The following is a 24,435-nucleotide window of genomic DNA, read 5'->3' as shown; positions in this document are numbered from 1 at the left end:
AAGAGTAGGTATAGGTGTAGGTATTTGTAGAATCTTGTGCAAAATAAGGCATTAATATGTGCTTTATACATACAGCCAATATCTGAGTAATATGCATGCTAAGCAACTAGATGATAATGAGAATTGGACCCTAAACTAAATTATATTTTCAATATTAAATACAGAATTTTGGCTTGCTTTTGCAAGCCTATTTTATTCAATTATAGTTTAAATGTTAAAGTAAAGTAAAAAAAAAAACAACAACAAAAAACAATATGGTGTATCTCAATGGGATACAAGAGGCAGAAGTGATCTCTTGCGCGTATCATACGCCATATCAGGTTTTTTGACCTCATCCAGCGGAAGTGATGGCCCGCTCGTGGCTGTTGGACATACTTTTATTTGAGGTAAAAATTATATAAATACTGTTCGGTTTCTGCTTTTTTTACCTCATAGAAATCTCTATATTTTTTTCTTTTCTAATAAACGTAAGCCATAATCTTAGAGTAGAGAGGACTAAGTTGAACTTCACCAAAACCAATTCTACAGGTTTAAGGGTCTACCCTGACATAAACAACCATAAAAAAAGATATCTAATCAAAATACCTCAAACAAGGATGGGTTTAGGCTGGCCATCAGCTGCAAAATACTTTTATTTTGTCATCATCAGCTCAACAAAACACATTAAACAAGAATCTCTGGATGTTTATAGACCACCTCAACATAGCAGATGCTTGTTGTGGAGTTACATATTACAACACAGGTGGGAAAAAAACATACTTTTTACTGTTAAACAAAATTATATTGAGATAATTTAACCTTGTGGGCTAATATATTCACTTTCAAAAAGTGACATATTATTTGTCCGTGATGCATATACAAAACCTTGCCTTCTTGTTTTTGTAAGTTTAATGTCTAATCTCTTGTTCTTTTGTGATTGGCTGTTCACTGCAAACATCACACTTTTATTTGCTCACGTCTGAGTATAAAAAGCCTGTGTTAACAGCGAACCTGAACTTACCTGAACAGCTTTTGTTTGTGACAGGACTGAAGGCTCTTTCCGCAAACTACAGACTGTAAGTATCTCTTTTTTTCAGTGACTTTTACACTGCGGTTCTTTTTTAACAGCCAATTTGGAAAGATGTTGTGTCTCTGTGATCGGGGATATTCCAGAAAGCAGATTATGTGACATAATCTGGGTTTAAGAGTAATCAAGCGAAAAACCTGCTGCTCCAGAGAAGGGTCCGTTTGCTTAAGAGGTATTCAGATGTGTTAATGTAACTATATTTTATATATTGTTAAATATTTTATATTATATATTAATTCTAAAGCAGTATTATAACAGGGTAGTGTTTAAATGTTAATTCAATTCAAATATATTCATTATTTATTTTAATATAATCTCACACATGATCTGCATTCTATTAACTCTTTCCCCGCCAGCATTTTTAAAAAAAGTTGCCAGCCACTGCCAGGGTTTTTGACAATTTTCACCAAAATTTAATAGCCCATAGAATATTTTGTTTAATGAATATCTGAGCATGCAATATATCAAAATAAAGAGCTGACCCTCTTTAAAAACAAAAACAAAAAACAAACACAAAACCTTTATTCTAGCTTCATGCATTCCTTTTTTATCAACACTTGAATATGGGTAGGTTTCATAAAAAAAGCAACATTTTGAACAAAAAGCTGAGAAAATCACATTTTTGTGAAAGATTGTTTCCAGATGAGATTCAGAGCGATGATCAAACACAGATGGAGTAGATCAAGTCCATCAACACTCCTAATGCTTAAACAGTCCTGTAGCTCATCCTGGGTCCACATTTCATTCAGTAACGATTCATACGATGTTTAATGAGGATGATCACGTTATTTTTAATATCCATATGATTACATGCGATCGCTCGTTTCACTGCGTCTTCCTCACGTGTGTTTTGATCAGGAGATTCCGTACTCTCATTCAGAAGATGCGCAATAGCGCCGCCTAGCGCCCAACAGTGAAAAAAAACGGAAACCGTTATTGGCCTGGAAGCGTTTTCTCACAAATAACGGAAATTTAAGTGTTTGGCGGGGAAACAGATAATTAGCATCAAACAAACAATATAATTATTATTCTCAGTGAATAAAGATTACTTAAATGATTCAAACGTAAGTAAATCCAGTGTTCTGTATTTTGCGTACGTGAGTTTTTGTTGTGGATGGCTATTGCTGCGCGTTTAGCTAGAACGCCATAAAAAACCAACCCATTGGGCCACTGAATCTGCATTAACGACAACAGCTGGGGCAACAGCCTTAGTCCTAATGGGTTATCATCATAGCTAGTCCAGTGTTCTGTATTTTGCGTACGTGAGTTTTTGTTGTAGCTGGCTATAAAAAAATTATATATATTGTATTGTGCTAATTAATTGAGATTTCTTACAGCTCTTACAGGATGTTGGCCTTGTTTGTTTCATTGCTTCTATTGCTCTCCTCTTTTTTGTAAGTCGCTTTGGATAAAAGCGTCTGCTAAATGATTAAATGTAAATGTAAGTTTAATTCTTAATCGTTGTTATAATATCAGAGGGGAAAACTGCCAGAATGGCAAGTTATTGAACAAATATTATTTTGCATGGTATCCAACTGGAAGAAAGATGATAAAAGAAAGTGGTAGCAGCTATCTTCTATTATATAGAATCATGGTCGTCAGAAGCAAATAAAAAGTGGGTGGGTCAGTAGCGGCTAAGACAAAATATGATAGGTGGGGAAATTGTTTTGCGGGGGGTCTGCGGGTTCTCCCCCAGAAAAAAAAAATGATTTTATAGATGTGATTTCCTGCATTATGGTGCGTTTTAGGCCATATCCCTTTCCTATACCAAAAAGACCTCAAACCAGTCAATACCAATAGTCTAATAAAAAGGCGATATTCATTTAACTGCCATAGACATCAACAGTTTCACAGATAATGATAATGAACAAATTGCATGTTTTTTATGCTCCGTGTCCAGACAGAAAAAGTGCCGTTTACTAAACGATTGATTGGGCCAGACAAAATTACAGAAATCACTGAATTATTTACTATTGCTATAGAGTAGGGGTATGACGCATGGCATTAAGTTGACGCATATCTCGATCATAGGTTCGAATCCGCCTTTTGCCACACTCGCTCTACTCCCTTTCCCCATCACATATCAGATCGGAAAGGTATTTATTTTCAATTTAAAAAAAGAAAATATTAAAAAAGGGGAAATAAAGCGTTTAACATGTGTTTAATAATAATTTTCTCGTTAAGGGGTAGTCAATGTAAGCAGACGTGTGCTGAATTAGAGACGATAAAAGTGAGCCTCTAACAAGGAGTCTTGTTATACACCTGACACCTCTAGTGTCAGTCGCTAGAGCATCTCTTGAGGTCGGAGGAGTGAGGTTTACTTGCACTGCAACTACTAGCTTGCCTCCATTACACTTGTTCTTCCTCTTCATCCTCCAGTAACGTCAGGTATCATTAGATTGAATGCAGCTAGTCAGAGAACCTGTCATATGATGAAAGAGGGCAGACAACTAAACACACACACACACATGCATAACACACCTCCATTGCAAATAAGCAGATGTCCTCAGTAGTCAATTGGGCTGAGATCTTCTTGTTACCAACATTCTTCAAAATATCTTCCAGTGTGTTCAGCAAGATCAAAGAAATGTATACAGGTTTGGAACAATTTGAGCGAGTACAGAACGATGACAGTGAGTGAGTGAACACCCTTTAAGTCTATGTCGAAGCCAGTTTTAATCCAGCCCATAAGTGTGAGGAGCAAGTTGTACTAGTTGAGGTTTTGATTATTCATTTGCTTTTACAGCCTTGGGAGAAGAGAAGAAAGAAAACTCTTGAAGCATTCAATATCACTTTACTCATTTAATTTCACTTAAAATTTTCTTCACTAATCCCCCAAACTGATTTATTAAGTCTGTCAGTAAATTAGTTTTGATGTATCTATTTTTGCATGTATGTATGGATTTGATGTATGTAAAAAAAACACATTTTTGGATGTTTTATTCATCAGGTCATGGAGATTCATCCGTCTGCTGTGATTCTGCTGCTGGTCTTCTGTGTGTCGTTCTCCACTCTTCCTGAGCCACCAGACCATATAAAGCCCCTTTCACGAGTTCACACTTACATCAAATTAAATAGAGTAAGATTATGCGTATTTGGCGTGCTGTCCGGGGGAGGGCTCCGGGCTCGGATTTTTGCCCGAACCCAGAGAATCCCCCAAAATGCAAGGAGTGGAGGACAGCCACCAGAAAACCCCCAAATACGCAGAAAAATTGATGGACTGATAATTTGAAAGGCCTGGCTACTAGACCAGGAGAGCCCGAGTTGCCTCGCTGCTTCGGGCGGACGGGTTCTACTGGCTGGGGGAAGCTGGGCGTTTGGAGGACCGATCGGGAAAGCTCTTGCCGCGTCTGAGGGGGGCCGAGCTCACTGCAACAGACGGGAAAGAACCCTACCGAACGATGGATGGGGAGAATTTTGTAAAATTACCGATCGGGGGGGGCCTTTTGCAACGTCTGAGGGGGGTCCGGCTCACTGCAACAGACGAGAAGCGAGCTCTTCCCACTGATAAATGAGGAGCATCCTCAAAATCAGGGAGGCCGATGAGAAGGCTCTTACAACATCTGAGGGGGGTCGGGCTCACTGCAACAGGCGAGAAAAAACCCTACCGGACGATAAATGGGTAGCGGCCTAGAATTTGGCGTACCGCTCGGGAAGGCTCTTTATCGAGTCTGAGGGGGGCCCGGCTCACTGCAACAGACGTAAGACGAGCTCTTCCGGCTGATAAATGAGGAGCATCCTCAAAATCAGGGGGGCAGATTGGGAAGGCTTCTTACAGCATCTGAGGGGGGCCGGGCTCACTGCAACAGGCGAGAAAGGAAGACCTTACCGAACGATAGATGAGGAGCAGCTTGGAATTTGGCGGATCGATCGGGAAGGCCCTTTAACAGTCTGAGGGGGGTCCGGCTCACTGCAACAGACGTAAGACAGCTCTTCCGGCTGATAAATGAGGAGCATCCTCAAAATCAGCTGGGCATATTGGGAAGGCTTCTTACAGCATCTGAGGGGGGCCGGGCTCACTGCAACAGGCGAGAAAGGAAGACCTTACCGAACGATGGATGAGGAGCAGCCTGAAATTTGGCGGACCGATCGGGAAGGTTTTTTACTGAGTCTGAAGGGGGCCTGACTCACTGCAACAGATGTAAGACTAGCTCCGCCGGCTGATGAATGAGGAACATCCTCAAAATCAGAAAGACCGATTGGGAAGGCTCTTACGATATCTGAGGGGGGCCAGGCTCACTGCGACAGACGAGAAAAACCCTGCCGGCCGCTGACTGACCGGTCGGGAAGGCCCTTGCAACGTCTGAGGGGGGCCCGGCTCACTGCAACAGAACAAGAACGGCTCCACCGTCTGATAGGGAGGAGCATCCTCAGAATCAGAAAGACCGGTTGGGGAGGCTCTTACGGTGTCTGAGGGGGGCCGGGCTCACTGCAACAGACGAGGAAAAAACCCTACCGGCTGGAAGAATGAGTAAGGAGGTTTAATGTGTGTGTGTGGTTTAAAGTAGCCGTTTGGAAGGGCTCCCGCTGCGTCCGACGGGAGAACGGGCCTGACTTTTTTTTTTTTTTTTTTAAGTTATAAGAGTTTGATGAGCTTTCCTGATATGGAAACGGTCCGTCCTGATATAGCTTTGGAAAGCATCTGATGACCATCTTCCGAGAGCTTGGATTTGCTGTTGGGAGAGGCCTTTTTTCGCTGCTGTTGTTGCTGCTCCTATGCGAAAGGAGTGGCTTGAAAAATTGTGCGCTGAGATGCCTGATAGCTGGAGAACGGATTTTAAGTGTTTTTGGCACCAGAAGCGTGTAATAGGTTTGTTGGAAGAGTCTATGAAGAGGGGTTCAGATGGAGATTTAGCCTGATATTTTCTCCTTTGGAGGTACGCAAAGACTGTTTGGTAAGGTTGGATTGGCGATGGGATGTTAAAGATGTAGATCAAGTGGCCTTTTTGGGCTTGGTCTGTCTTGCTTCGTTTGATTGAGTATGATATGGTTTCGCTATCGAGAACTGACAGGTCGGAGATGGTGGGGTGTATTTTTGGGTCGAATTTAGAAGTGATCGCAATTTCGGAGCATCTTAGAAAACCGAAAAAGGCTAAAATGAACATGGTGTCGAGTGTGTGGGCTGTATCGATGGGCTGGTAGCTAGTACGAAGTGTTTGGATACATTGTGTGAGAACGTCTAATGTAATTGGTTGTCTGCTGTCGGGGCGGGTGGGTTGTGATCGCTGGATCCCTTTGATCTGGAGGGAGGTTTGAGAGTTATTTATCTCTGGGGAGGGTGCGCCATAAATTAATTTGTGAAAAAACTGGACGCCGCTCAGGTAGCCTTTGATGGACCCTGCTTGAAAACCCTTAATGTTGTTGAGATAAGAGATAAAGGAGGTGATTGAGAGGAGGGAAAAATCGGGAAATTGTAGGTTATACGTGAGGTGGAAGGATTTAAAACATCTCCACGCTGTCAGGTAGGATTGGATTGTTCTGGTTGAGACGGCTTGGAGAATGCTGTTAAGTGATGCATCAAGGAGGGGTTTTAGTGGGTGGTTTAAGGGAATATCAGTTCTGAATAATGAGGTACTGGAGTTGGGAACTGGTCCGCCTTTGGAGCCAATGTCCTGAATTTCTGAAACAGAAAGCGAGACAGGGAGTCAGCAATTAGATTTTCGGACCCTGGGACATGTTTAGCAATGATAATGAATTGATCGCATGCTGAGATCCAGATGAGACATCTTAGAAAGGGCATCAGGGCGGGTGAATGAGAGCGGCCTTTATTAATGCATTGGACGGTCGCTTCGTTGTCGCAATGCACTAATATGCTGCTAGCCGTCCACTCTTTCCCCCACAGAAAAGCCGCAACTACTAGGGGGTAAAGCTCGAATAGCGCTGAGGACTGAGACATGTCCTGGAGCTGTGGAGGCCAAGGAGATGCAAACCAGCGTCCTTGGTAGAATCCCCCAAAGCCGATTGAAGGGGCTGCATCTGTAAAAAGCTGAATGTCGACTGGGGAAGAAACAAGATTGTTATAGAAAAAAGACAATCCGTTCCACTGTTTTAGGAAGATTATCCATAACCTAATTTCGTCACGGCACGACTTGGTTATCGAAATGAGGTCCTCTAGCGCATGAACCGACGATGCGAGTGAGAGGAGATGCGAGATAAAGGGGCGTCCTTGCGGAATAATGCGCATTGCGAAGTTTAGGTGTCCTAGCATAGACAGCAGTTCACGTTTGGAACGGTGGGAATGGTCTAGGAAAGTAGAGGAGACTAGAATTATTCTATCAATTTTCTCTTTTGGCAATGAAGCTTGGAAATTAACTGAATCCAAGTTAATTCCGAGAAATTCCATGGATGTGGCGGGACCCATGGTTTTTTCCTGGGCGATGGGGATTCCGAGCTTTTTGAGCGGTGAGAAAATGTGCTGCTGGGATGGCGTCGGGAGGCGAGATAATTAAAAAGTCGTCTAGAAGATGAATGAGGTGAGGCATGGCATAATTGTTTGACAAAATCCAACAAACAGCTTCTGATAGCATGTCGAAAATCTTGGGGCTGCTTTTGCAACCGAACGTGAGGCGTACGGCGAAATAGAATTGCTCGTGCCAGCGCACTCCGAAAAGATGCCATGAATCTGGATGGATGGGCATCACTTTGAAAGCTGAAGTGATGTCGAGTTTTGCCAGCCAAGCGCCTCGACCTGCGATTTTAATCATATCGATGGCCTGATCTATGTCGTGGTATTTAAGAGAGAATTCGGCGAGGGGGATTAAGCTATTAATACTGGGAAACTGGGAATGGTGCGGAGCTGAGAGATCGATTATGAGACGTTTTTTACCCGAAAATTTTCTTGTGGCCACTCCGATGGGGCTAATACGAAAAATGTTAAAAGGCGAATTGTCGAAAGGGCCTATCATGAAACCTGATTCGACTTCTTTTTTAATCAGGTTGTCTACGACTTCGGGTTCGGCGAGAGCTGATTGTAGATTATTGCATATGGTGTTTTGGGAGAGCGGACATTCGACGCCGGGCTTGAAGCCGTGTTCGAGCCCGGACAGCAAATAATCCGTGAATTCGGTATCCGGGTGGTGCGCTAGTTCGACGGAAAGACGAGAAATGTTTACAGGAGTCGATAAGTAATTTCTTGGTTTTTTATTGAGTGATTTAGATACAGGGCATACAAATTTTGCATGAGCACCGCCACAGAAGTTGCAGATGTGCAGATATTTACATCGCTGTCTGGCGCAGTTCCCTGTATTGAATTTAAAGCAGAGTTGCCTGTCTATGAAGCGTGAGGGATCTCTTCTGTAATCATAATTTGCGGGGTTGGTTGCAGGTCGTGGCACATAGCTTGTTGATTTTGCCTGGGTAGTCTCCGGGCGGGGATTAATCTGAGGGCATGACGTCGTAGAATGTGCCACTGACCACTGCGCACGAGATGTTCCTGCAGCCCAGAAACACTCTGCTGTGGAGGTCTGTATCGACAGCGCCCCAGTAGGCGCACTGATTCCACTGAGCCAGCCGCACGGCACATTTGGCGGCGAAGAGTTTGTGATACGTGTAAAAATGTTCTCCTCCGTAGGATAGCGCGAGCTCGGCTATGATCGCCAGATAATCGTTTAGCTCGCGGCGCCTGTGGGGGAAAACTGAACAAATTATTTCCGTGAAACGGGAAAAAGCAATAGAAAATTCGGGAAACGAAAGTAAGCGGGATGAGTGTGGGTTGGGTTTTTTTTAAAGTGACGGAAAAATCCCCGCAGTCAATTTGGCGGTTTGTGTCTGATACTGGAAACATAGAGAGGAGAGATGACATGTCTATGTCCACACCTGCCAGGATTTGTGCCCGGATGTTCTGGGCCACTGGGGGCGGCTCCGAGGAAACAGCGTTAGCTGGAACGGGCATCGGTGTTGCTGTGAGGAGGGAAAAAGCAGATTTAGTTTGCAGAAGGGGGTTGGAAGAGAGGGGAGCCGTGGCTGCTTCCGGAGCTTGAATAAACAAGTTGTTGGGAGCCTGAGAAAAAGGGGGATATGTTTGAGACAAATATGCTTGTGCTGTAGGTGGAAGCAGCCTTGCGTTTGCTGACGCTACTGGAACTGCAGGGAGCTGAAAAGAAGAAGTGTTAGCGAATGTTGGAAAGGACTGTTGGTTCTTTTGTGCTTGCATTGCTAGCAAGCTCGCGCTAGCATCAGCGATGGGAGCAGAAGGCCACTGGAAATGTAAAGGGTTAGAGACGGCGGGTGGAGCAAGCTGAGAGCCTGAGGGCAGGCCACTAGGCCCGGCCGCGAGCGTCGCTACACCGGGAGGAGCTGCGGTGCGAAGTCGGCTCTCAGTTGGGATCCGATGAGGCCTGGATGCGGTGGAATCAGGGGCGCGTCCCAGGCTCGCTGAAGGCCTGTTGCGGCTCGTCACTTGAATCGAGCCAGGCCTTGTGCGGAGAGGAGAAGGTGTCGAGCGGGGCGAATCCTGAGCTCTGCGTGCTCTATTCTGCCTGCTGTTGGCTGATCTGGGAGCTGAGGTGGACTTGGGAGAATGGTGGGTTGGCTGCAGGCTGACGTAGAGGCTGTACAGTTCCGCTTTGTTCATCTTCCTCGAGAACTGTATGTCGGAATTAACCAGCGCTTGCCTCAATCCTACTACTGTCCATTTCCCGATAGCTGGAATCGTCGGGACGGCCGAGCTGTAAGAGGAAGCCGGGGAGGTATTTGGTCGTCTTGCTGGTGGAGGCGAGTGTTGGCCTCGGCTTCTTGGAGTTAGCGAAGCTAGTCGAGCGGGCCGGCGGCCGCGCTGAAGAGCCTGGGGCTCTAGTACGAGGTCCTGCGGTGGAGGAGTGGTCCGGGGGCTGGCGAATTGAGCTGGAGGGTCCCGATGGGAGTTGGTTTCGTCGTCTGAAGAAGACTGGTGTTGCGACATGGTTGCAGATGGTCAGACCAGAAATGCTAAGAAACTGTCTACTGAAGGAAGGTAAGGCAGTTGTATATATGCGCTCCACCTGATTATGATGATTGATTAGTTAAGTATGCTCCGCTCGTGTTGGATTAGGTTTAATTTGTCTGGATGTACTCCACCTGGCTTGATTAGGTTAAGTTATCAGACATGCTCCTTTGTTTAATTATCTGTTCGTGCTCCTCTCAAAATTAGTTAATAAAACTTCACTTATCAAAAATTCCAAGATCAGCATTTCGGCCCTGATATGAGCGAGGAGAAGTGTAGCAGTGAAATCAGAAAAAATCGCATTACTGGAACTGGTGATGTCTGCAAACCTGTCAACACCTTCATACAAGCAAACTTAGATCATATTAAAGTGGTTTGTGGCGGAGGAGGAACTCCACAGGGCGATAACCTGTTTAAGAGCAACCAGCCTTTTCCTGTCATCACATGCAAATTAAAAAGTGGGGTGAGACCCCCAAGATGTGAATATAGTAATGGGAAGAAGTCTGATCGTTATGTAGTGTTGAGCTGTGAAGAAGGCTGGCCTGTACATTATAAAGAAGGCATACTTGCTCTGAATGCAGACTGAATAGAGCCTCACAGAGCTTCATAAAATATTTCAAATCATTTTCTGTCTTTCTTTGTTTTTCAAGTGGCACATTTAAAAAACAAATCTGAATCAACCATAAAGTCAACAATAAAACAGATAAATAAATTCTTGACCTCAGTCAGAGGTTAACGTGCAGTGTTTTTTGAGCAGTTCTTCACGTGTGCTGTAAACATGACAATCATCAATGAAGCTCAGCTGTGAGCGTGAACACCACAGATTTACACATGTACTTAAAACACAGCTTTGCTTGTTGTGTTTTAAAAATCTTACAATCTCTAATTATATTTGAGCAAAAGCAGAAAAAAGTTTTTCCTTTTGACAAACAGCACTAAAGTTCAGCATAAGTTGAAAGAAAACATGAGCGAGAATATCTTCAGTCTCTTATCGGTTGACATAAATGAGCATTAAAAATAACTATTTCTTTGTTAATGGTTTATTCTGCACTTTTTCATACATATCTCTGTGTGTAATCTTATTCTTTGCAAGATTGAATGAACTTTTAATCACTCTGTTAAACACTTTTTGAGCATTAAAAACATTTTAATGGAAGAAGGGAATCAGTAAAAACAGATGAGTGAAGAAAGATGCAGATGTTTTTTCAACTGTATTCCTCAATAAAACTTCTCTACTACCCTTAAACTCGTCTGCTGGATTGTCTTGTATCTTATCTACATCAATTTGAAGGGAAAAAAATAAATGTACTTTATACTTCATAACATGAATCATTGATATCAATCTATTTTACAGACACAGTTGAGCATTAACCCGTTCAAGGATAGCACACGGTTTTACATAGGGCTTAAATCTATTCCCAGACAAAAATGTTAGAGCTGTTTTAACTGAAAGCATAAAATATGTCAGTGCCATTGTTTTTTCTCAAGATTCACACCAGTAATGTTTTTTTTTCTAGGGCACGTTTATAAAAAACAACTTAAATGTCCCAATTGAACTAAGTCTTGAACAGGTTTGATTTGTTTTCTTCTGTGGAGCACAACATGATTTTGCAGATATCCTTTTTTATTTTATTTTAATCAAAGCCCTGTCTGTGAAAATAAGATTATCAATGCTGCACATAGAAAACATGCATGCCTTGGTCAAGTCTGGGTTTATCAACACTTCCTCCTCGTCTACAGCCTCCTTCTCTTCTGTTAAATGTTTCACAGCCTACAGACAAAAGAAGACTGAGCTGGAACAGTGTCTGTCACCTCTAATATATTTTCACTTTAGAAATATCAGACAGTGTTTTGATGTATTGTTCACCAGGTCATGAGGATCCATCAGTCTACTGTGATTCTGCTGCTGGTTATACGTGCGTCATCGTCCACATACAGTCAAACATATAAGGATTTCCTAAACAAATATGAGTCAAAATAGCCTGACAAGCCGGACCCACATCAAGATGTTTGGTCTGGAAACTCACCATTGACAGCTCAATCCGAGGGGCGGGATAAACGGTTGTCTTTCAAACTCCCTCTGCACGTGATAGGATAGCGCTACACCAACCAGAGCAACGACGGTGAAGGGGAGCTCGCTGACTGATTAAACATTCACCGTATCCGGTTGGCTAAACTCCGAACACATCTTCCCTTTTTAAAAATGACTTCAGTGCCGTTCTTTGTTCTTTTCTCAGAGAAAAGCTTAACTCCAAGTCTTCCAGAGTTGCTTGCCTGTCACCACAATATTGCGCAGTATTGCTGTAGTATTATCACTTTTGGGTCCAACGATACTTTAAAGGTCTTTCAAAAAGTTAAGAATATTAAGATTAGGATCAATACACCAATACATCGTAATGAAACATTAAACAAAACTGTAACATAACAATAAAGATATAGTTCCAAAAATCTCTCTCAATATTAAATAATAAGCAGAGTTCACACCACGGCTATAACAATAAAAATAATAATAATAATAATAAGGTCGTAAGATTGGAGTCTTGGGAAATTTATTTTCCAAGAAAAGATATAGCTACACTGTTACTTGGTTGCCTTAAAATTTTGAGTTAATACAATGAACATTTTTTGAGATTCAACAACCTTTATTAAAAGATGATTAAAAGATTTTGTAAGCATATTGGGTATTTGTGTGTGTTTTATTTCTGATGATGCAGTGAAACAAATAGTGCTATTTTCATGATTTATCAAAATTTTTATGTGGTTCAGATACAATAATATTTTGAGTTTCTATTTATTAAACAAATTTCCTTCATTGTATCAACTCAAAATTAAGGCAACCAGGTTACTTACTTTTTTAGTTAAACCAACAAAAACCAACAATTTTTTTACAGTGTAATAACAATTTTCATAGTGACTCGACAAAGTGCAAGTTAATGTAAAGTTATTGACAATTACTACAAGAAAAAATATAAAGTGAAAAGACTATGCCTCAGAATCTCTCTCTCTCTCTCTCTCTCTCTCTCTCTCTCTCTCTCTCTCTCTCTCTCTCTCTACTAACTGCTGTTATCTGCTATCATTTCAGATTTCATACAGTCAGAGGGCAAATTGCTAGCTTGACGTGGTCATACTCAATTCTAGTCAGAATATGAGTCTGAAACTGTTCCATTGGGCTGTGATTATGAGGCGTGTTTCAACCGAACCAGGAAAGACCTCAGTTGGACAGACCTACAACCAATCAGAGCAACAAAGCGTCACATCGTCAAATGTCAACAGACAGAGCTCAACTGCACTGTGTTTTCTATGTCCGCGGGTTGAAGCGACTATGTGTGATATATAGACCCATGAGTGCGAATTTCAGCAGGCAACCGTGCCAAAATAACACACATTGTACCCCCCAAACACCAATTTTTCCCCCGGAGAACCCCCCGAGAAGCTATTGTTTAGGACTAGTAGTTGGTGGGTTTTGTTGTAAAAACTTGGCAACCCTGTCTGCACGCACGCTGAAATCAGGCTGGAATAAACAATCTTTGCCAGTGTTGTAAAAAAATAAAATAATTTATTGATACACAGAGTACTTACCCAACATGATCATCATTTCTGAGAGAAATTGTGAAGGTGAATGCAGATACAAACAAGCTCTCAGTTTAGGATTCGAACAAATATAATCCAAGCCCCTTTGATGACGTGATGATTACGTTACTGTTGATCATCTGTCCGTCATCGTCTAAAGCCCGTCCTGATGATTTCATTGGTCCGAACATTTTCTGTTCGGGGATAATTACTCCTCTATGGAGCAAGGCCAGACCGAATTGCCCGACCTAAAAATTTTGTGAGCGGGGCTATGTTCGGCTGGCATCCAGGCTAGCAAATTGCAGTTAAATCTTTCAATTACCAAATGCATTTAAGAGATAAGAGATCTTTCTTTGTCTTGTCTTAATCGCCACCATGATACAGGGCCGACGGCGCTGGTTACAGAGGCAGCAGATCATTACACCGAAGGGACGGTTGTGATATCTAAATTCACTGAGTATAATCTCAACATTGTAATGTTGCTGCTTTGACGATGTCTACGTTATTTTAGTAATCAAATACTGCTGTCATTAGCATGTTTCCATGTTTTAACACTATAAGGCAGTCCCAAAGGCTCTTGAATGCACCTTCCCTAAGCTCCAGAAAACATCTGATTCTGCTGAAGAAAACTGTTGAAGATTTTGTAATGGAGAAGAACGGTTAGCAGTGTGTATGAGGTAATTTCTCAAAAATTGGTAAGATCCTCTTATGGCCAAACGGAGGGCCTCCTAAGTCAAGAGGTTACTGCTGCCCCTGAAGGGAGGTGTGAGATGTGAGATGTGTGTGAGAGTTGAGCAGATGTTTGTTTGGTCAACCGCTGCATTGAGGAAAGCTGTGAGAAGTTACAGCAGTCTGCCCCAAAAATGAGAGCTCCTCGATACCCAATCGCCAGAACCACATTCCTCAGATGGCTGACAGGTGTATATACCAACTATATCAGGGTACGACACCCTGAGGATAAGAAGATTATTTATTGAGCCAATGGGAATGGGCTTTCAAGAGCCAGCTGAGACCATGAGGTGATTATCCTTCATTCCTGTGAAGACCATAACAAAACTTCTTGATATATATCAGGAACATGACGTTGTTAGCCTTACGGGCACAAACTGTAAAAGTCTTGGATTCGGTATTGCACTGAATTCCTGAAGATGCGCTGATACTGAACTAATATACACTAATTGCCAAAAGTTTTGGGACACCTACCTATACATGCACATGATATCCCATTCTTAATCCGTAGGGTTAAATATGGAGTTGGCCCATTATAACTGCTTCAACTCTTCTGGGAAGGCTTTCCACAAGGTTTAGGAGTGTGAATCTCTGACAATTCTTTTAGAAGCTCATTTGTGAGGTCAAGCACTGATGTTGGATGGGAAGGCCTGGCTCACAGTTTAAATCGTTGGCATGTTTAAATCGTACTTATCTATCCGTTATCAGTTTGTAGCAATAAATGAAGAGATGTCACACCGATCACAAGTTCAGTATGGGGTACCGCAAGGCTCAGTGTTAGGACCGCTGCTCTTCACTCTGTATATGCTACCACTGGGAGATATCATTAGGAAGCATGGCGTTAGTTTTCATTATGCTGACGATACTCAGCTCTATTTTTCTCCTCACCCTGACGAAACTTACCAATTCACAAGATAAACGGAATGCAAAGCTGATATAAAAAATTGGATGAATAGTAATTTCCTGCAACTTAATTCAGATAAAACTGAATGTTTAATTATTGGACAGAAAAGCTCCACAAGTAGTAACCGAGAATACTGTCTAACACTTGATGACTGCTCTGTTAAGCCCTCGTCATCAGTGAGGAACCTGGGTGTGCTCTTTGATACCAATCTTTCATTTGAAAGCCACGTTTCTAGCATCACAAAAACTGCATTCTACCATCTTAAAGGTGCACTATGTAGTATTTTTGCAGTAAAATATCCAAAAACCACTAGGCCGGTGTTATATATTTTGTTCAGTTGAGTACCTACAATATCCCAGAAGTTTCCAACTATTTGTAAATTGTGAGAAAATTGCTATTTTAACTAAGGACAGGGACGTTTCAGCATTGCATTTGAGGGAGTCGCCTGTCAATTGCGTCATATCTGCGTTACCCTCGGTTTCTGCTTTTATTTCGCAGGAGTGCTTTACGTGAACAAATGAACGCACGGAGTAAAGTCATAACATCGTTTTGAACACACTTAAATGTATCTAATATGATAAACAGAGCTACATTACCTCAAAATCATAACTGGAAGAGCGGATCTGTGCAGGCGCCCGGCGGATGTGTCCCGTCCCGTCATAATAAAAGTCCCGGTATTTGCGAGGCGGGTATTTGTTTAACAATCGCTCCAGCAGCTGTGCTCAGGTCCACAACACTCGGTCCTGCTCTGCTTTAGACTACAGTAACGTTAATAACCGCATGCATGAACGTGATTTCTGCCCGAGTCCTATTTTCCACCGGCTGTGATGTGAAGACCACATCTCCCAAGATGCTGCGCTCACACTTTGCGTCATCAAACTACGATTTGTTTTGAATAGGCGCCCTCCAGTGGAAGAAAGCTGCATAGTGCACCTTTAATAATATATCTAAATTACGGCACATGCTTTCAATGCCAAATGCTGAACAGTTAGTACATGCGTTCATGAGCTCAAGGCTAGATTATTGTAATGCTCTACTGGGTGGTTGCCCTGGTCGCTTAATAAACAAACTCCAGCTGGTCCAAAATGCAGCAGCTAGAGTTCTTACTAGAACCAGGAAATATGATCACATTAGTCCAGTTCTGTCAACACTGCACTGGCTCCCTATTTAACATCGCATACATTTTAAAATCTTGCTTATTACTTACAAAGCACTAAATAGTTTAGCTCCCCGGTACTTAAGCGAGCTCTTAACACATTATACTCCATCACATCTATTGCGGTCTCAAAACTCTGGCCAGTTGATAATACCTAGAATATCTAAATCAACTGCAGGCGGTCGATCCTTTTCCTATTTAGCACCTAAACTCTGGAATAGTCTTCCTAGCATTGTTCGGGAAGCAGACACACTCTGTCAGTTTAAATCTAGACTAAAACCACATCTCTTTACTATGGCATACACATAGAACATTTTTAAATTTCATTATTCAAATCAATTGACTGATTGTTCGGCTGCATTAACTAGGTCAGCCGGAACCGGGAACACTTCCCATAACACCTGATGTATTCGTTACATCATAAAAAGAGTGGCATCTACACTAATGTTAGTCTCTCTGTTTATCCCGAGGTTTATCCCGGATCTGGGCCGTGTCCGGATCGGATGGTGGACCTGCCTGGTCATGACCAGCGCATCCTGGAGTGTCTGCTGAGCCGTGTCAATTGGTGTGTCCTTTGAATTTGCTTCACCGGCACGTCATGCTCAAAAACCGTCTCCGGCGCAATAACTTCAATCTTTCAAGTATCCATACTCTTGTGTTTTCGACGCCCCATCCTAAATAAATCCGTCTCTTCCGCGATACCCTGACATTTTGAATATTCCAATCTAATATGATTTCTGACCTGTAAGGTTGCCAGAATAATAATCATACACTGTGTGTTAATAGGCTGGAGGAGAACTGGCACCCCGACTGAGTCTGGTTTCTCTCAAAGTTTATTTTTCTCCATCATGCCCTGATGGAGTTTTGGTTTCTTGCCACTGTCGCCTTTGGCTTGGCTTGCTCAGTTGGGGACACTAAAATTATGATCAAAGTTATTTAACTAGCTATACAAATTAAGTTTATGGATTGGGTTTTATTTAATTCTATAAACTATGATGCTGATCTGCCGGCATTGTCGCTATATGATAAATTAGGGTGGGCTGGTTGCGTCGCTGTTTTCTCCAGAGCGACTGTGCAGCCAAATCAGATTTTGTTGCAGTATTGTCCTGTTTGACACTGTGAGGCTGCTGTTGACACAATCGTGATTGTAAAAGCGCTATATAAATAAAGTTGATTGATTGACAGTCTCCGCCCTAATTCATCCCAAAGGTGATCTATCGGGTTAAGGTCAGAACACACTTTGTGCACTGGTGTGCCGTCATGTTGGAATAGGAAGTGGCCTTCCCCAAAATTGTCCAAAATGTCTTAATGCTGAAGCATTAAGAGTTCCTTTCACTGGAGCTAAGGGGCCAAGCCCAACCCCTTGAAAAACAACCCACTTCGTGGATGAGTTGCTGTTATTCCCAATTGCTCCACTTTGTTATAATACCACTAAAAGTTGACCGTGGAATATTTAGTAGTGAGGAAATTTCACGAATGGACTTATTGCACAGGTGGCAACCTGTCACGGTACCACGCTTGAGTTCACTGAGCTCCTGAGGGTGACCCATTCTTTCACTAATGTTTGTAGAAGCGTCTGCTTATCTAGTGCTTGATTTATACACCTGTGGCCATGGGAGTGATTTAACACCTGAAATCAATGATTTAGATAGATGTCCCAATACTATAGCAAGATTATATACATCTTGTTCTAAGTCAATATTTACTTTGGTAATGACACATTTTGTGATTTTCTCTCAGCAGTTCTCTGAAATGTTCACTGCAGCAATAGTATTGCCTGTTGCTGATATAATGTGTTTAAATTATTTCTACCATTTGGTTATGATCTCTTAAAGTCTCTTACTCTACAACTCTTCTTATGTCACACGATTGACTGCTTCCATGTACAAGAACTTATAGACTGGGGATCAAAGTTTTATGACATTTTATGCCAGGGTCATAGTGTTAACATTTTCTTAGGCTCCACTTTTGACAATTCTTGTGTAAGGCTGCCCTTGTGTAACATCTTTTCGTTATGTTATGTGCACATCATGGACTAGGCCTTGGACACACTTATACACTTGCATGCAAACAGGAACTCAAGATACATTTGAACGTTTACTCGTTATTATATTTCTTAATATGCTTTATATGGTAGGGGTTGATCTTTGAGTGCTATGATTGGATGGCCTGGACATCGTGGAGGATTCTGCTTTACCTTGTGTATAAATATGACTCTTCTGCCTTAATAAACTTGAGAGAAGCTTGAACTCTGTGTCTGCTTGATCATTCTCCAGAGATCTCACGCCAGCACACATCCCAGGTTGAGGCGTCTGTTTCCAGATGACTGATATCTTTGAGATTGGCAGATAGTCTACCTGAAAATTAATCTAACACCAAGCCAGACTGCATTCACTTGGACTTTGGAGCATCTTCATACAGGCCTTAGGTTTACTATAGACGGCAACCTGTGAGTATCGGTTCACACAACTCATTTTAGATTTTTATAACATGTATGTTGCTGCTCCTTTTAAGTGGATTTTTTTGGGGAGAGCGAAAAAAGACGGTCTATCAATAATCTTGAGTTATCAGTATACAAAAGCAACACACTTTGAGAGTGTGTTTTTCTGGGGTTTTTCTGGGGTAAACCGGGGACATTCAAATGTCAGTAAAGGTGTTTAAATCTGTGTTTTGTTCATCAGGTCATGGAGATTCGTCAGTCTGCTGTGATTCTGCTGCTGGTCTTCTGTGTGTCATTCTCCACTCTTCATGCTCAACCAGACCATATAAAGCCCCGTTATCAAAAATTCCTCAATCAGCATTTCGGCCCTGATATGAGCGAGCAGAAGTGTAGCAGTGAAATCAGAAAAAGAGGCATTACTGGAACTGATGATGGCTGCAAACCTGTCAACACCTTCATACAAGCAAACTCAAATAATATAAGAGCGGTTTGTGGCAGAGGAGGAACTCCACAGGGCGGTAACCTGTTTAAGAGCAACCAGCCTTTTCCTGTCATCTCATGCAAATTACAAAGTGGGGTGAGACCCCCAAGATGTGAATATGGTAAAGGGAAGAAGTCCACTCGTTATGTAGTGTTGGGCTGTGCAGAAGGCTGGCCTGTACATTATGAAGAAGGCATACCGAAGAAGACCTCACAGAGCACCGTGTTATTTTAAAAAGCTTTCTTACAATTTCTAATTATATTTGAGCAGAAGCAGTTCTTGCTTTTGAAGAACAGCATTCAAGTTTAACTTCTGCTAAAATGAAATTCACCCCTCTGTCTTTATGAGACTCTGATATGAACGAGGATATCTTCACTCTCTCATCATTTACTTTAAATGAGCATAATGTTAAAAAATATATATTTTATGTTTATGGACATTCGGCACTTGTTCATGCATGTCTCTTATCATGTGCAAGATTCAATGACCTTTTAATCACTCTGTTAAACACTTTTTGAGCATTAAAAAACATTAAAAAACATGTGGAGGGTGCACATTTGTGTCCATGAATATGCAAAACAGTGTCATAACCATAAAGTAATCATAAGCCTATGTTTAAAAAGAATAATAACAAATGTCAAAATTCAGGCAAGGGCACCAAATTAGGCCACTGTATATTAATCACATTATTTCTCTCATCTGTATTTTAAAGGGATAAACTCTGCCATCATTTACTCGCCCTCATGTCATTCTGAACCTGTAGTTGTTTTTTCTTCTGTGGAACCCTAGAAGATATTTTAACTAAACTGTTTTGATTACCACAGACTTACATTATATATGTTGAGAAACTTAATCTTCCACAGAATAAAGGTCATATGGGTATGGAACGACATTTGTTTAAAGGAGTTCATTCACTGGAAGCTTTTCAAATGGTGTTCTGTGTGGCCATCTGGTGTTTAAGACACTGAATAACATGTGCCAAACTACTGTGTCCCGCTGGCATCACATCTGATTCTGCAAATGATTCTTCATGAGGGCATCATGTGTGAGTTAGTAATAATGTGTAAAAGCAGATACCAGATCTTCAAGACCAAGTCCATTCAAAAGTCATACAGCAAAATCCTTTAAATGTGTCAACACAAAACCGAAGCAGTGAAAAGTGAAAATTAGCCATATTTACTCCCCCTCTCAAGTCATCCTAGCTGTATGTGACATTCTTCTCTCAGACAAATACAATCAGAGTTATATTAAAAATGGCCTGATGTTTAACAACTATAGGGAAGAGTAAAGATCTGGCAAGAGACAGACTCAGATGTCCTGCAGGTCTTATTTTGAGTTCTGGAAGTCTGCATCTTGAGCATTACTTTTGCAAGATTGAGAAGACTTTTCTCCATGACACTGCGTGAGTGTTTCCTTGCGTGTTGGACTGAGAACGTGTTTGTTATCGTCTTTGAGCATCTTCTGTTAGCAATGCAAAGTTCTCTTAATCAAAACGTGTGATCTGTCATCATACCAAATTATGCATGATGTGATGTTTAGACTGACTCATGCTAGTCACACAAAAACTCAAATGTTGAAACTATATTATTGAGGTATGATTAGTTCCCAATGAGTGGAGTGTGTGTCTTTATTAGCAATAGCATGAACACAGTTTAGTACTTTTTGCTTTTACTTTTAAAATAGACTATAAAATACTATTTGGGTTGTTTTTGCACCACCTATTCATTGACATATTTTTAATTTTTAATTAAAGAGAACTAAAATAAGCAGACCAAATTTCTTCATAATACTCTATTTCATGTCTGTTCACTATATGTGAAGAATACATAATGCATCAGGGAATTTATTCAAAGCTAATACCCAAAACAGTATTGCGTCCACTTCTGCTTTTGATTTATTTGATACTGCAATTTGGAAACTTAGAGTAAGATAAAGGACCTCATTCTGAACTATTACAGGAGCTTCAGGCTTAGAGTCACTTTGGGAAACTTAGCATCAGAATGGGACCAGCTTGAAAAGGGGATCAGTACTTGGTGTACCATGTCAGTCAGTGCTCTTGCCATGAATATGTTGGTTAAGGCATCAGAAGTTGAGGGCAGAGGCTCCCTGTCCAATGACATTCGGCTGCCCCCTATCAGAGCCTTTACTGTAACCACACCATCAGAGCCAGACACCGGCCGGTGGCCGCTTATCCATCTCAGAAACATCGCTAAGCTACAGAACATGTTATCAGTCTCTGATGCAAAAAAAAGTTAATGCATTCATGACCTCTAGACTGGATTACAGTAAAAAATTGGTCATCCAGTAATAATATCTGAGTTTAAGCAAGTCCGCGTAAAGAGGTGGTCTGGGGTTCAGTTCATGTGAACTCTGGTACGGTTCGCTGCTGATGTGAACGTGATCGTACTAAATCGCGGAAATGAACAGCTAAATGTGTGTTTTGTATGCGTTTCACTCATTTACCTGATGAGCGTCTCTGACATACTACAAGCAGTTAGCTGTAGATCTCATTTCTGCTCGTCTTCGGCGTTCTTTGTGAAGTTAATAAACGTAATTTCGGGAGGAGTACGCCCATCTAATCTTTCAATTAATACCAAAGTATAAAACCAGCAACTTACCTCTTCCCCTTTTTAGTTCCTGAAGCATTTGGCCTGCCCAACTCTGCTTGACTGGCTTCGATGCTCATTTCACCTGTTGATCTCCAGATCGCCGGTCTCTCCGCTGCACATAACACCTCGCTCAAGAAAACCTCCCTCTTCTTCCATCTAGAATCATCACGGGGCTCGGTCGATACTCATCGTGATGCATCGAGGCCTTCATCATCATCAACATCATCCTCTTCAGCAGTAACGTTAAGCCTCGTACCTCCTGCTGAGAAATGGTCCGTCAACGTGCTCAGGCAAGCGTATCCAGCGCGGGTTTTCCATTTCAGCGGGTGCTCCTTCTATTTCATGCTGCCGCTGCAGTTTTTCTCCTATTTTGATGCTACAGTGCTCTGCCATTTTGACACTGCCGCTGTAGTGCTCCTTCTATTTGATGCTGCCACTGCAGTGCTCCGCCATTTTGACGCAACCGCTGCAGTGCTCCGCAATTGAACACTGCTGCTGCAGTGCTCCACCATTTTGATGCTGCCGATGCAGTGCACCTCCTATTTAATGCTGCCGCTGTAGTGCTCTTCCTATTTAATGCTGCTGTGCTCCGCCATTTTGATGCTGCCGATGCAGTGCACCTCCTATTTAATGCTGCCGCTGCTGTGCTCCACCATTTTGACACTGCCGCTGCAGTGTTCCTCCTATTTGATGCTGCCGCTGCAGTGTTTCTCCTATTTTTGATGCTACAGTGCTCCGCCATTTTGACACTGCCGTTGCAGTGCTCCTTCTATTTGATGCTGCCGCTGCAGTGCTCCGCAATTTAACGCTGCTGTAGCAGTGCTCCACCAATTTGATGTTTCCGATGCAGTGCTCCTCAATTTGCCGCTGCAGTGCTCCTCAATTTGCCGCTGCAGTGCTCCACAATTTGCCGCTGCCGCACTCCGCAATTTGACATTGCTGCTGCAGTGCTCCACCAGTTTAATGCTGCCTCTGCAGTGCTCCTCCTATTTAATGCTGCCTCTGCAGTCCTCCTCCTATTGGAGGCTGCCACTGCAGTGCTCCTCCTTTTTCGATGCTGCAGTGAGCCACAATTCAATACTGCTGCTGCAATGCTCCTCCAATTTTATGCTGCCGCTCCACTGCTCCTCCATTTTGATGCTGCCCCTCCAGTGCTCCACAATTTGATACTGCCACTGCAGTGCTTCTCCTATTTGATGCTGCCACTGCAATGCTCCACCATTTGATGCAGCCGCTGCAGTGCTTCGCAATTTGATGCTGCAGTGCTCCGCAATTTGATTCTGCCACTGCAGTGCTGCACCAATTTTATGCGGCGTGCTTAACTTTTGATGCTGCCACCGCAGTACTCCGCCAATTTGATGCTGCAGTGCTTCTCCTATTTGATGCTGCCATTGCAGTCCTTCGCTAATTCCTGACTGCCGCTGCAATCCTTTGCTTGATACTGCCGCTGCAGTGCCCAGTGCTCCACAATTTAATATTGCCGCTGTAGTGCTCCTCCAATTTGATGCAGCCGCTGTAGTGCTTCTCAATTTGATACTGCCACTGCAGTGCTTCGTTATTTTGTGACTGCCGTTGCCATGCTTTGCTTGATACTGCCGCTGCAGTGCCCCGCTAATTTGAGACTGCTGCTACAGTGCTCTGCCATTTTGAGACTGCTGCTGCAGTGCCCCGCCATCTTGCGACTGCCGCTGCAGTGCCCCGCCATCTTGAGACTGCCGCTGCAGTGCCCCGCCATCTTGAGACTTCCGCTGCAGTGTTTTGCTCAATGCTGCTGCATTGCCCCGCCATTTTGAGACTGCCGCTCCAGTGCCCCACCAATTTGAGAATGCTGGAGGCTGCTGCAGTTCCCCGCCAGTTTGAGAATGCTGCTGCAGTGCTTTGCTTGAAGCTGCTGCAGTGCCTCACCAATTCGAGAATGCTGAAGGCTGCTAAAGTGTCTTGCCAGGTTGAGAATGCTGCCGCAGTGCTTTGCTCGATGCTGCTGCAGTGCCCTGTCAATTCAAGAATGTTGCTGCAGTGTTTTGCTTGATGCTGCTGCAGTGCCCCGCTCAATGCCTGACTGCTGCTGCAACCCCTCACCTATTTCATAAACTGCCACAGCAGTTACCTACCTCAATACTGCTACAGTGCCATCTTCCATTCAGTCTATTTAACAACTTTGGGGGGTCTTCTGGAATAATTATGCAGACTCCTCCCGTAATCATGAGCTGTTCAAATTTCCATGATTCTTGCTTGCTGTCTATTTCTGCATTATGTTTTTGGGGGGCAATCGGAGCTCGGGTAGAATATCCTCTCTGAGCCCCTCTATAGCAGACAGCAAAGTGAAGTGAAGTTAATAAACGTAATTTCGGGAGGAGTACGCCCATCTAATCTTTCAATTAATACCAAGGTATAAAACCAGCAGCTTACCTCTTCCCCTTTTTAGTTCCTGAAGCATCCCTCCTCCTCCCCTGCTCCTCCTTTTGTACAATTTTGTACACCACATTGGTGGTGGTTCAGGAGATATCCCTGACACGAGTGTAAAGCGCTTTGGGTGTACAGTAGTACATATGAAAGCGCT

General features: G+C 42.7%; 2 protein-coding genes across 2 annotated transcripts in view; both read left to right on the top strand.

The window, feature by feature from the left end:
• The window catches only part of LOC137040049 (ribonuclease-like 3), a 136,327-nt gene that overhangs the window by 86,368 nt on the left and 25,524 nt on the right, over positions 1–24,435 (top strand). The gene's annotated exons all lie outside the window — the stretch shown is intronic.
• Positions 18,566–20,457, top strand: LOC137040050 (ribonuclease-like 3). The gene is made up of 2 exons (XM_067415473.1): positions 18,566–18,794; positions 19,027–20,457. Exon 2 carries the CDS (start codon positions 19,030–19,032, stop codon positions 19,498–19,500), a length of 471 nt encoding a protein of 156 aa, XP_067271574.1. The 5' UTR covers positions 18,566–18,794; positions 19,027–19,029; the 3' UTR covers positions 19,501–20,457.

Source organism: Pseudorasbora parva, chromosome 14 (assembly GCF_024679245.1).
Source record: "Pseudorasbora parva isolate DD20220531a chromosome 14, ASM2467924v1, whole genome shotgun sequence".
Classification (NCBI taxonomy): domain Eukaryota; kingdom Metazoa; phylum Chordata; class Actinopteri; order Cypriniformes; family Gobionidae; genus Pseudorasbora; species Pseudorasbora parva.
The sequence above is the reverse complement of the archived record's forward strand: the minus strand, read 5'-3'. Positions and strand labels throughout refer to the sequence as shown.